Source organism: Aquila chrysaetos, chromosome Z (assembly GCF_900496995.4).
Source record: "Aquila chrysaetos chrysaetos chromosome Z, bAquChr1.4, whole genome shotgun sequence".
Taxonomy (NCBI): Eukaryota; Metazoa; Chordata; class Aves; order Accipitriformes; family Accipitridae; genus Aquila; species Aquila chrysaetos.
Window position 1 is genome coordinate 7,626,951 of NC_044030.1, and position 13,956 is coordinate 7,640,906.

General features: G+C 36.5%; 1 protein-coding gene across 6 annotated transcripts in view; it reads left to right on the forward strand.

Annotated features, from left to right (window-relative positions):
- Positions 1 to 13,956, forward strand: part of SSBP2 (single stranded DNA binding protein 2) — a 182,700-nt gene that overhangs the window by 147,260 nt on the left and 21,484 nt on the right. For 3 of the 6 annotated variants that reach the window (XM_030005594.2, XM_030005598.2, XM_030005596.2), the window contains 4 exons: positions 1,834 to 1,900; positions 2,089 to 2,159; positions 6,008 to 6,099; positions 12,296 to 12,344. In XM_030005594.2, coding sequence (XP_029861454.1) covers positions 1,834 to 1,900; positions 2,089 to 2,159; positions 6,008 to 6,099; positions 12,296 to 12,344 — 279 coding nt within the window. The remainder of the gene's footprint in view (positions 1 to 1,833; positions 1,901 to 2,088; positions 2,160 to 6,007; positions 6,100 to 12,295; positions 12,345 to 13,956) is intronic. The other 3 variants (XM_030005595.2, XM_030005599.2, XM_030005597.2) reach the window with 1 other exon arrangement.

Consider the following 13,956-nt stretch of genomic DNA (forward strand, 5'->3'; position numbering starts at 1 on the left):
ACAACACTGCCATTATTTAAGTTACAGTATAGATGGGCAGTGTGTAGAAGTAATAAACTATTGTAGTGCAGCTTTGAGGCTGAAATTTTGATTAGATGGGAGTCAGTAAAAATCAGAGTTAAAATTCCCACTGTTACTATATTCCTTAATGCCTTGCAGTAAGGACTGTGTTTCTTAGGGAAGGAAGGGTAACACAGGGCATGTGCGCACAGCGCAGTGCAGTGCTGTGTAAGAGTTATCTGAGCTAGACCTAGGCTTTGTAGCAAGGAAAGTTAGTACCTACCGAGTGTCACACAAGTGCCCCTAAGTTGCCTTCAGTACTCGATCACATCCTATGAGATCAAGCCCCACAAGGGTATTTGCTGTTGGCAATGCATTGTGCTGTGCGGGTACACTTGTTTTTCTTGAAAAGGGGTATGACACGTTAGAAAGGAATTGGTAGTCCCTCATGTAATGATGTGCTGTGTAGTGACTGCATGAGTTAAGTCTCCGGTCATGTGTGCTCACAGCAGCAAATGCCTCTATGTCTGTGCATGTCACCTGCCATCTCTGGCAGAAGTGACCAGTTCCTGCTTTGCTAGTATTTGACACTTTCTGTGCACATCATGTATCGTTCTTACGTATCCTCCAGACTTCTAGCCACTGAAGTACATGTATGTAAAACTCTGATTTAAATGATGTCATCTCAGATTATTTATTCCATTAAACTTGCAGTGCAGTACCTTTTGACGGTATTACCTTTGAGGTAATACCATGCATCGTAATTTTTCATTTCCTACCTCTTGTGGACACAAACTGCGTAATATTTGCGATAGGTTCCCCTTTGTATGTATCCAAGACTACTACAGTATTTCCACATCAAGAGTAGCTTAGCCATTCCCACAGTAAGCAATACCTGTACCTGTAAGCCTGAATAGCTTACTTTCATAATAACAGATTTACTCATTCTGGATACATTTTTAGTGAAAATGTGGTGGTGTTTTGAAATGCTGAATAGCACCTAGTGGATCAGCTACAAAGATCCATTCATAAAAACATTTTTCTAGTTGACTAAACTATAGGTAAGAAATTAGCCTTAAACCTAATTCAGTTACTATAAATCCAAATGGCAGATTAAAATGTGGGGACATAAAAACAATGTGTTTGATTTGGACCAGAGGTGAAGTAACAACACAGTGTACCTTCATGCTTGAAGGCAAGATTTAGGAGCAAGTTTTGTGACTGTTGTTATCTCCCATAGCTGAATAATAGGCTTATCTTGGCATTGATGCCCTTCAAGAGTAAGGCACTGTGGAAGACAAAATGTCCCCCACATCACAGCCCTCATTAACCATACCCTGTGAATCCTGTGCAGTTGGCTCAGTTATGGCTCACTGTTAGAGAGTATCAGTGTCTGCATCCTGACCTCTTAAAATAATGGTTAAAGGGGAAAATGGTAGCAATATAAGCTTTGAATAAATTGCTGTGTCCCCAAGAAAAAGGCAGTGCTTGGAGGTTAAATAATAGGTAAGCTGAAGTGAAGGAAATAGGCGGGGGGGGGGACACGACACGCAAATTAGGCAATTAAATTTTGGAAACTCTTTATACATAATTCCACAGAACTCCAAGACTTTGTCCATGCAAATGCCTATCAGAGTCGCAGGACATTTAGGACTTTTAGTTTAGTTAGGCACTTAGGACATTTAGTTAGGGTGTTTAGGAAAGCTAACTCTTCCACATTACTCTTGACTGAGAAGAAACAACGGGGAATTAAAAACAAAATATCTGCATTATGTCTTTAACATAAATTTCAAAGCGTTACATGCTTTTAACATATGGTTTCTATGCCTGCAGGCACTTGGAGGTGTCCCAGGAAGTCAGCCATTATTGCCTAGCGGGATGGACCCAACACGGCAGCAAGGTGAATGAAATAATTATTTGGACCATTCAAGTACTTTCTTCTCAAACTTGCGTCTTTCTTTCTGTGTTTCAAAGCTGACTGCAGCTTTTTAAGCTTTTTGTTAATTAAAAAGGAATGATTTGTTAAAGTTGTTTTAGAAGATGCTTGTGTATTGCATAGTTTTTTAAGTTGCATGGTTTTATTTGCAGGGCATCCAAACATGGGTGGGCCAATGCAGAGAATGACTCCTCCAAGGGGAATGGTTCCGTTAGGACCACAGGTACCTTCCACAGATAGATACTTATTTTTATTAATAGCCCTATACTTATACTATATTACTTTGGCTTTCCATAGCTTGAAGATGGCCAGGACTTCTTCTTCTAATCGCATTTTAAAATAAACTTTCTGTTTTACAAATATTAATGCTGAGTTGCAGCTGTACAAAGTCTAAAATTAAAACATCAGTAATTTTAATTAAGATTTGAAATTAAAAGAGGAATCCCTTAACTTGCTTATTTCAGAAACGTTATGTTCGTCCTACAGCCAGTGTATGGTGTAATCAAAGGCTGATATTTGTAAAGGAGACCAAGAACCGAGTAGGTGTTTCCTCATCCTCCCAGCTTAATTGATTATGCTGTTTAGGAGGAAAGGTTTAATACTTCTAACTTAGGCAAACTCTTTATACCAAAAATACCCCTCAAAATTCTGTAAAGCTTTTCTTTCATCCACTATTGATATAGATTTTTGGTGAGTGCTAGAGAGATTTTAATGTAAAATGAGAAGTTCATGCTGCCATTTCTCCCCCTTGTCAATCACAATCATCTCTAGCTCTGTTTTTGAGGAGCAAAGCAACCTTGGATTGCAAGAATCAGCCTTCTCCATGGTGCTGACCTGGTCATAATTGTTCATAGGCTCTTTCTTCAAAAGTGTGAAAATATGGGTGGATATTTGTCAGTATTACATTTCAACAGTAAACTAAGGTAGAAAACAAACTAATTTTTATGCATACCTGAAGTATGAATCTGAAAGATTATTCTGTATTTTGCCAGTGCACTCAGTGAGAGAAAATTTAGGTGGTGGTATTTCATACCAGGGTTGCCATTATTTTGTTTTACAGTGTGCTTGTTGTGCCCACAGTTTGCATTTTTACTTCCCCATTTCAGATAATCTCTCTATTGTTTCTTTGTTCCTTGGAATAGCAACTGAATTTTAAATGCTTAAATAGCTTTGCCTTTCAAATCTGTTCCTAACTGTCTTTACAATTTTGGGTCTTCTTGGTAGAAACCAGTTGTGCAGTTCTACACAATATCTGCTGTGTAACCAACAAACCATTATTAAATACATTTGTTATTTTTTCTGTAGCATTGAAGTATATTTACCACTTGCCTTTTGGAGGTAGAAAGAGGAGCTTTGCAATGCTGCCATATGAGATTGAGCTGATACTTTATGCAGCAACATTAGTCACACAGCAGGCAAATCTCATGCCAGTTTTTATAAGGATGATTTTTCCATTTTTGCTGTCTCTTAAAATCCAGTGTTTCTGTAAGGTTCTTCTTTCTTGTGCTGAACATCCTCTTAAAATGGGGAAAAATGTAGGTAATCTACACAAAATTTAAGTTCACAAATCAATCTTTTCTATAAATGGATCATCATCTATCTTTGCATCTTGCATTTAGTATCTTCTTAGAATGCAGTTCTACAACCAAATTTGATGAATCTTTCACACCTACTTTTAACATTCTCTTGCTACAGTGTTGTAAAGTTGACTTGGGTGTGCCCTTAGTGGGAGGCCCTGCTACTTGCTGCGCAGGTAGTCAACTTCCAAAACACTTAATGTGCTCATACAGAAATGCTTATGTCCAGTATAGTAAGTATAGTATGTGTATGCTTGAAAACTTACAGAAAATTTACCTCAGTTTTGTATTTTATGATTCTAGACTGTTTCAAACTAAATAACATGAAACAAAAAGCAGTGGATGGTTGTAAATGCTTGAATCTATTAAAAGCTCCAAAGAATTAGGTTCAGGCTTTTTTCAAGACGTAGTTAAGCTAGATGAATGGGGCACTACCTCCAATGTGACTGCTACTTCTCTCCGTTCTTCCTATCTGCTGGTGAGCCTCCCCCATGGTCCCTAGTGCTTTCTAGTCAAAAATAATCAGGTCATCTTAAATATTTAAGAAAAAAAGTCTTTGCTAATCTGGCTCATTTTGGCCAACTGATGGTAGGGAGCACTTGTATGAACAACTCAACTGCCAGACGAATGGTGGTGGTGACACTGTGTAAAAAGCTGTAAGGAACAAATTGGGGCACTAACTTCTGCAAAGAGCATAGCTGCAGCTGAAGGAACATCTATATTGGTAGCCTTAATGAAAGCGCTCTTATTTTAGGACGAAGGAGTACATTTGATTAAAATTAGCAGTAATTAGAAGTACATTTGATTAGGATTCTTCCAGTCCTGCAGGATTCCATAAAGATCTTTAACCCCAGTCCACACAAATGATTCCTGAATTAAAATGAAGAGGGGAGTTACTCGACACAACAAACAGGGAGATGGCTCTGCCCTCCACATCCAGATGGAAAAATGAAATAAAACAGATACAGGACTCCTGTTTTGTTACAGTCAGACTGTGTTCTCTTCCAGATCCAGTAGTGCCAGCTGGGGATGGTAATGTGCCCAGCTGCTTTGACTACCGACCAGTTACTGCCCTACAGTGCTGACAGAGGAGTTGCTCAGGCAAAATAATCTAGGATAACCTAGGTTAAACAGACAGTTTGAGTTAATCTGGCTGACTTTTGCCTGAGCATGCACACCAATCAGTCTACCAGCTGCACACAAAAAGGCAGCAGTGAGTAGTGATTGATGACCAGCAGCTGTGGATAATACTGTCTTCAGATGGCTGGGTCTGGAAGAGGGCATCTGCAGCTTCTGGGTATGTTCTTGTAAGATGGGACACTTTAATAATTGTTAACAATGAAGAAAATTTTAAGTTTGGGGGTTTTGTTTGCAGCAACAGAACCTCCTCTCCTAGTTGTAGGTCAGTTCTAGATCAGTTCTGGATAACTGATATGTCATATCAGTCAAGGTATAAACAGCACCAGACCCACACTTTGCATATCACTGTTGGATTTCTCACATGTATTCATGACTTCGTGTTTACATGGTTTTGTGAATCAGACCAATATAGAGAACAGCCATAAGCCTTGGTCATGTAGTTTATGCAGTTTGTAATATACTATACATGAAATAGAGTGTATGAGTTTTATAATTGGAAAATAGACTGCAACAATGACCTAATTTTTTTTAAAGTAAATCACTCCCCCCCCACCCCCGTCCTTCCAAAAAGCACAGCTGTTCATTTTAGAGAATTTACTATTATCCATTCTTTGAAATATCAAAAAAATGTAGCAGGATTAACACAGATTAGGGAGTGCATTATGATTGTGAGGTGAGACAGACTGTTCTGCTTGTATTCCTCTGAATAAAAATAGGTATAATTTAGTTTTTCATGTAAATAGTACAGTTAAACTTTTGTCATAATATCAGAGCGTAAACTCATACTTATAGGCATTGGGCAATTCATTTGTTGGCATCGCTATGACATTCATTATCTTTTACCATAGACTTATTAGAATTGACTGATTAGAAGAGAAATGTAATGTTTATGCTCTATGTTTAAAAGTGATATCATATGGTATAATTTTATACAAGCATTTGTTGATATCCTAACAAAATCTAATTAAAATAATTCCATTTAAATTCCATGATGTAGAAATCTTAGAATCTAAGTCCAGGTTTCTGATTTTGAATGAGCTCCCTTGGTATAAAAGTTGTATACATTGTAAATACATTGTAAAACCTGCCCCTTGCTGGCCCTTAACTTGACCTCTATATGTGTAAATAATTCCTCCTGAAACAGTTGACATTTTAAGTATTCTTAGTCTATTTCTATTGTTTGTAATTGTTTCTCCTTGGGGTTAACAGTATTATTTTTTTAAGTCAACAATGGAAACTCCTGAAAGAATGAATTACATTGGCCTATCCAGTCAGCAGTTATGTAGGGATATCATTAACCTGCTGTCCTTTCTTTCCCCCTCCTCTTTGGTTTTGTTTTTTTGTTTTGTGGTAGTCTGACCCTTGGTTATCATTGCAGAACTATGGAGGTGCAATGAGACCCCCACTGAATGCTTTAGGTGGCCCGGGGATGCCTGGAATGAACATGTAAGCACAATAATAAAATCTTATAATATTTAGAAAAATCATTATTTCATTGTAGAAGTAACATTTGGGGTACATAAGACAAGGAGAACGTGCTTTGATAAGTAACATGCTTTGATGACTAATAACTGCAATTTAAAAAAGTGAACCCTCAGCAGTTTCCTTCTTCTGTATGCATCTCTTACAGGCACCTTTGCTGTCCCTATAAGTCTGTACAAATACTCAGTTTCTTTCACAGGTCAAAGTTCAAATACTGGGAATATTTTGTCAGTATAGTCACCGATATATCCTTGTATGAATTTTTAAAAAAAATGACATTATTTACATTTATGTTTTTACTTTACTGATTAAATATTTTGTAAAGAATGGTACAAGCATGGTTCTTGTCTGCAAAATAAAGAAGTACTTTATTTTAGCAAAATAAAACCATTGTCTGGAACTATTTATAAAAAAAGACATATTTGAAAGAAGTGTAGATGATCTCTCTCTGTTGCTGTTTTTATTTCCAGAACTACATTTATTTCCACTCTAAACAGATAGAAGAGTATCACAGATATGAGTGTAAGGTGTTCAGTGTTTGTATGTACTTCTGGGAGTGGATCATCATTTGTAAAAATTGATATAGACTGAGTTCAGTTAAGCTATACTGATTTATTTCAGGCATGGATTTAGTCATGGGAGCCTTTTATACCTGTAGACAACCTCCCTTTCTAAGTGCATAGAAAAGTTTCAGATGTAAAATTAGTGTATCTAGAGTAGACTAGACTTAAGCCGAGGATTTTAGCACAGCAAGTGGGCCAACACAAGCAATCTTCTGCACTTTAGATAAATCTTCTGTGTGCTTGGAATGGCTTACGTGATTAGCAAGCCTGGGGAAAAAAAAAAAGATGCTCCTTGTATTGTTTAGATTTCTCTAAGAGATTCACTAATTTTAATGGGCTGCTATAGCTACCTTTAACATACCACAGACCAGAGATTATCAAGTCATTCCTGTATCATGGCCCTACCTCTACTGAAGTGAGTACATTCTTTCATAACCAGCATTTTGCACATCCTGGGGTGGTCACAGAAGGCAGTATGGTGGTCCGGCTATCAAGACACTAGAATCATTTTACAACCTAAAGCAGAGAACATGTTCTTTTCTTACTCCTTTCACACCTTTGTCTTTCAAGCATGAGTTTTCACCAGATTGACACAGAAAACACAGTGAAGATTTATATTTTCTTGTTACCATTATATCATAGATACCCATTTTTACTCTTATTTTTATAGGAAACAAAAAGGAAAGATGGTAATTTTCATTTCAAGTAAAGAGTTACCAACCTGAAAAAGTAAAAGTGGTATTAAGATAGATAATAGCATTTAAAAAAAAATCTAATCCACCATATCCTTAATTTCTTCCAGACATACCTAGATTTCTTGAAGCAAATAAAATCAAATGTAAAGTTGGGTGTTACTCTAACATAGACATCATATATTGGGCTCAAGAGAATTCTAGGAACCTTCCCAAGGGTAGGCATTTCTACTTCCTAAATAAAATTGATGTAGAAAAAATATTTAGGTATTTGGAATTCAGTGTGAGTGTAATATAAGCACTACAGAGATTGTCCTCAGGAGACAACTGAATTCTAAGAAAAGCAAATTAACTTTCTAAAATAAAATGTTGTAGAAGTAAAATTGAGGATACATATTTTGAGGCTACTTATCCACATAAATGAGAGTTCATATAGGAAAAATAAGAAAACAGGTTGCTGGATGACAAAAAGAATCCCTGGTCTGCCAGAAAGAGAGAAGATGGGTTGAAATACTAACATTTCCATATTGCAGCATTTAACAAGCACATTTCATCTTGAGTTGGCCAGTAAACATACATAGATCATGTTTTAGTTCAGTGATGTGGGAAATACATTTTCCTTTGAACTTCTATGTCCTCTTGAAGGGTACACCATGAATTGGCGTCCTTTACTTGGCAAATTCATGAACTTTGATACAGTATATGATCTTCTGAGAAGAACAAGGTGTGAAGCAATAATTAGGAAGTAGGTAACCATAGCTGTCTCCATGTCTTACCAGGCATACACTGCACTCTTTTACATTTCTTACAAACTCATGTTTACTCCAGCTCAGCTGAAAGTGGGAACAGAATACTCTTTCCTGGTTTTGAACAAGACTTCATACTGTCCCTTTGCTTATTACAGTGCACTTTAAAGACATAAGAGAATCCAAACTGCTAGTACTGGAAAATTATGCTATAGCATATCCTGACCTGTGTTACATGCTGAATCACAGACTGTTGTAAGGAGCTCCATTATTGTGTGCCTGAGTACATGAATAATTTTTTTACCGTCGAGCTGAGTATTTTTTTCCTCTGTCAAATGGAGTGACATATACTGATCAAAAGGAAAACAAAGGGGTTACTATTGTCTGGGTTTCTTTTAATTGTATTTCTAGGATATCAGAGTTTTTTTCTTACTGTAAAGTTACTGCTGTCAAAGTTGTCCTTACATCAAAATCTTAGTGAAGACTCGTTGTCTGGTCAATTCCAGCATTCAGGATTAGTCAGAGTGCATCCAAGGATAACCTGTGGGCGATGGCAATAGATGGACCCAACTGTGTTAAAAGCATTCTATGTATTATCCCTTACAATTTATCTAATGCACAATGCTAAGAAATAACAGTGTAAGTCATTTAGTGTACTTATATTTCTAGGAAACAGGATAACTAAACATAAGGCTATTACCTTATAGTAACGTACATTTGTCTTTACATAGCCGTATCTTTTTCTTACATGAAAATTTTTCAGTGTTCTATTCAATGTTTTTGCATTTTTGGCCATGTTAAAATATAAAAATATGTACTCTCCAAAAACACTTGCCATTTAAAATCCAGCTCTTTCTCCTCAGAAAGTGTGAAAGGAAGCTGTTTTGGTTAAGAGCAGAATATCTGCCAAATATAATTTTACATTTTTCTGGATGAAAAAGTGTTCTTTATTGTCAAAAATGGCAACAACCAGCTTGAGAGCTCGTATACAGTATTTCAGTGCAGGAGCATATCCTCCACAAACGTAGTACTGCTAAATAACTGCTTGCTCCATCAAAACTAATGCCTATCAGATTACTGTTTGAAACCGCTGATACATATCCTATGTTATTCTACAAAATAACTATTTTAGATATAAGGTTTTAAGCTGAAAATTGGTGTAGCCATTTTTAGTAAGATTTTATTTTTGTGGAAAAATGCCCTCTTTGGAACAAAATGGCAAATCTTGGGGAGCAGCGTTACATTTCGCTGGCACTTTTTAATAGCCCGTGTGACCTATAGTGCTGTCTGAAGCGCTAAGAATATCTCAGTCATGCCTGAAAAGAAAAAAAAATGTGATTTTGTTTTTTAACTTCAATTCACAAACTTGTGTCTAGATGTTTGATTTCCTGATAGAATATATTTGCCCCTTTGGAAACTGAAATTTCATACTTTATTTTTTCAAGAACTAGGATCAACACTGTAGGACTAACTTTAAGGATAAAATGCAGGTGTAAATATTCATAGCAATAGATACTTCATAAATTACTCTATTTTGGAATTGATACATTCAAATGTTTTATGACTGTTGATGCTTTCAAAATAAACATTTAACAAAGGGCAAAAATCCTGCTTGCATTGCATTGAAAAAAATTGCAGGTAGCTTTTTTTAATGTGTGTTTTATAAGCTAACAACATTTGGCTCCACAAAACCCATATGGCTTTCCAGCAGAATCTGCTACAGTGTTTTCTAAGTCTATACTTAGAGCTGTCCATGGCTTCCATTAAATTTGCAAATTCCAACAGCTCTTTAGATGGAAGGTGAGTTTCCCAGTCTCCTTGTATGGCCTGTCTAAACTTCCATGTTGCTGTGGCTTAACCCAATCATGTATCTGAGTCGGCTTTTTAACATCTCTGTAGTTCAGAGTAATCTGCAGTGTCGTCAGAGCTATTTTCCGTTTGATGCTTTTTGCTAGATGTATTTGAGTTACTTAATGTCACACAAACAAGTGCAGGGTTTGGGGGTGAAACCAGACTTCGAGTGTTATTACAAGTATTCCTTATTTCTCTGAAAAGGAGAATACAATAAACCAAATATGGTACATAGGAAAAAGAACAATTTGGGGAGGGGAAAAAAGAACACCTAATATTTCACCTTGCAATTGTTAGTGGAGGAGAAATAGCTGAATATTTGACCTGAGGAGCGTGAGTACTGTGAGTCCCTTTCCTTGCTTTGCCTCCCCTCCTCCCAATGAATAAGGCAGAAAAGACCCTTACCTGCATTCTGTTTTCCAACCGTCCAAAAATAATGTCAGCTGAAATAAATCAATTTTCACTTGATTTATTTCAGTTGATTGTTTGAACTAATTTCTTTATAGTATCATCAACAATGTAATAAAAAGAAAAAGATGCAATATTAAATCCCTGGGGCAACATATCTACTTAATAGGTTTAGTTTTGCAAGACTTTAAAATAGATAGAAAACGTCCTGAACTCATTAATAAAGCCTGCTTTTTTCTCTATATTTAAATCACTCTCCCATATCTGGTAAGCTGTGGTGGCTAATGTTGCTTTTCTAAAGCTAATGAGGCCAAAATGCCATTTTAAATGCGAAACTTTTGTCATCTGCTCTGCCTCTCAGTTGTCAGGGTCTTCAAAAAGTGACTTTGTCTTATTTATAAATAACTAGAAGTTCTTAATGCTCCCAGGAATAATTATGGTTATTGAGATGTTATGACTGTAAACATGGAGATTTTACCTCCCATATGGCTTAGTTCCCTCAGGACTGTTAAAAGACGAAGCCTAACCACCAAACTATTTTTCTGAGCTCAGCTAAGAGTGAGAAACTTAAAATAACAGCAAGAGTTGTGAGAAAAACGTGCTCTATCTGGATGATTTTTCCTTTTTTCCTTTCCCCGTTCCCTTCTGCTTTTAGTACCCCTCTGATGTCTCATCAGAGTTGGCTTTATCGAACAGGTCTTCTGCCTGTGAAACACTCTTGTCCCTCCTGCCAGGGACCTGCCACTTAATCATCCATACACCCTTTGGGCCAAGTGTAACAAGAATGTCTGAAAAGTCTGAAATTTCCATTTTCCCTGCTGTATGATAAATTTCATATTTCTGTGACTTCTGTGGAGATAATGTAGCCTTAGTGAAGTAGCAAACTGGTTTTAGATACATACTTAGGCATATGTTTGAAGCGTATGTATAAAATGGCATGTTTTCAATTTTTAATACATGAGATTTATTATTGTTATTATTATCAGATACAGGTTATAGCAACATATTTTATGTGGCTTGTTCTTTTAAAAAACTAGGTTTCCACAAAACATTTATAAGATATTAGCATCACTTTCAATAATGAAACCTTACTGTACTTGAAGTATTCTAGATCCATGCATCCTCAGTTCTTCAGGGAGGTACTTAATTATATAAGCAAGAGTACTGTTTCAATGACTGAAATTAGACTTATATTTCAGTACCTTTCTGTCTTTGTCTCTACTCTAAGTAGACTTCTGTGGAATGTGTGATACTTCCTCCAAATATTTTGAAAAAGGTTATCACCCCCCCGTGAGAACTTATAGAATTTGGGAACTTGTTTTTTAGACTTTGCAAAACTTCTTTGCCACTTTAAAATATTGCACCTATGTAACACAGAGTTAAATTCTCTGTGAAGACAAGGAAAGCACTTCAAGAGACACAAATTTGCAATGTGTTTCAAATCTTTCCATTTCTGTTTAAAAGGGAATGTCTGGCACTTCCTAAATTTGCAAGTGTTTGGGACCTATGCAGAACTGTGCCATCTCCACTGTAGCCTCTGGCAGTGTGGCTACTGGGGAAGGACTCCTTATGGTGCTATTCTGGCAGGTCCTGTCCTGAAGAGTACAGAAGTACCAGAATGAGTCAGGAACTGAAGTGTCTTAAATGTGAGTGGCAGGGTTGTAATAATAAAGAAATAATCTTTAATCAACTCATAAACTGATTAAATGATAATGGTAGTGCAACGATGAGAATTTTGCTATAGCATTATAACTTGGTGTAGTTATGGTTTATACACACTTTAATTTGTAAAAAGCCATCTCCTTCCTTACTCTGGAAACAGATTATTTTGATATGCTTCCTCAAAGCTGGCCAGAAGACAGAGATTGTTCTGTGTCTCATCTTTCATCTTCTGTTACAGGGGTCCTGGGGGTGGTAGACCTTGGCCAAACCCAACCAATGCCAATTCTGTAAGTAATTATTCAAAATATATTAGACATCATCTTATATTTAGGGAAGTATTTCTCATCAATACACTAGGAAAAAAAAATCTACTTCATTCAACGAATAGAATACTGCATGCTTTATGTTTTTCCCTGTAATGCTAATGCAGAGCAGGTACAGTGAGGAGCACATCTGAACAGAGAGCCCATTGACCTGCAAATATCCAGCTCTGTTCATAATCACACAACAGCTCTGCATCTTTACATCAGTTACAGCACTTCCATAACACAAAGGTTATCCTGGGGTATATTTAAGGTAAATTCTAGCTTCCTTTAGCGCCAATAAGATGAATTAGGTCAACACTATCTGGCTAGCAAGCTCTACAGAAATCACAGCTTGTTAAGATACAGCTTAATGTGTGCTCACATATTTTACATAACAAAGGCACCATTTGCTGCTCCTAACTAGGGAATATGCAGTCATAGAGCAGTTGCTTGCAAGAAAGACATCAGCCATTTTTATATGCTTTTTGTAAAAAGCAGTGCACTCTATTGAATTTCATTGCAACAGCTACAAAATGAGGTAGTCTAATAGCTTGAAGGAAGAGGAGGTCAGTGAGGCATCCCACATGAACAACAGTGTCTGGTATTTCTACAGAAACACAAAGGTAAAGTTTTCATTTTCATTCAGTGATCATACACCACTAGTATAAAAATGTATCCCTTTTAGCACTTAGAGTTGGACAAGATGGGTCTGGCTTAACAGACTAGCCTAGTTCTTTCTGTTGTTCTCAGTTTTGATTTTTTAATTCTATTAAGGACAACTGGGGGGGGGGAAAGAGCTAAGCTCTTCCTCAGTTTTCTTTTGCATGTACTCAACTAAAATGGGTGTTAGGATATTTTTCAACTGGTAGTTGAAATATATTCATTCTATGAAATAAATTGAGAAGTCCACTAATAGATGTATTCATAAAAATGAGTTGGCTGACAAGTTGTCTACAGTCACGTAAGATGCTGCAAAATCTCCTGCAAAATAATTTTGTATTTTGTCAGTACAGTTGCTTAATTCTTACCCATCCTCTTATAATACCATTGGTCTGTGCTCCTTCAGAGAGAATAATTGCAAAGGCTATCATAAAGAAGAAAACCAGATTATTCACAGGTGGTTGGATTTCTCCAGATATCCTCTGTAACAATTACCATCATTTAATTTGAAGTGAAAATAGAACACTGTCCTTTTTAAAAAAAAAGAATAATGCAGAGAAATAAAATTAGTACCTTCTAGGGTGAAAGATATAAAAGAGTTGCTTTTCCTTTTATGGTCAAGATTCCAATCAAGATTAAGTATATATAAGAACATACAAATTCAGTCCATGCTTGGGATGACTCTGAAGTCCTATTGACTTAAAGGCAAGTGTGTGCTGCTTAGGGTTATAAACCTTATAAAGCATATTACTTTAATAATCTTATAGCTCAACCTTTTACTATAGACTGCAGATCTTTACAGACCTTACTGCAGCTCCCGCAATAAGCATAAGAAGACTCTTGTAGTAGATGCAAGAACTGGATGGGTGCTAGACCTTGTAACTTGGTATCTTAAAAAAGTGATGCTGGCTGTTAAAAATGCATGCCTCAATTA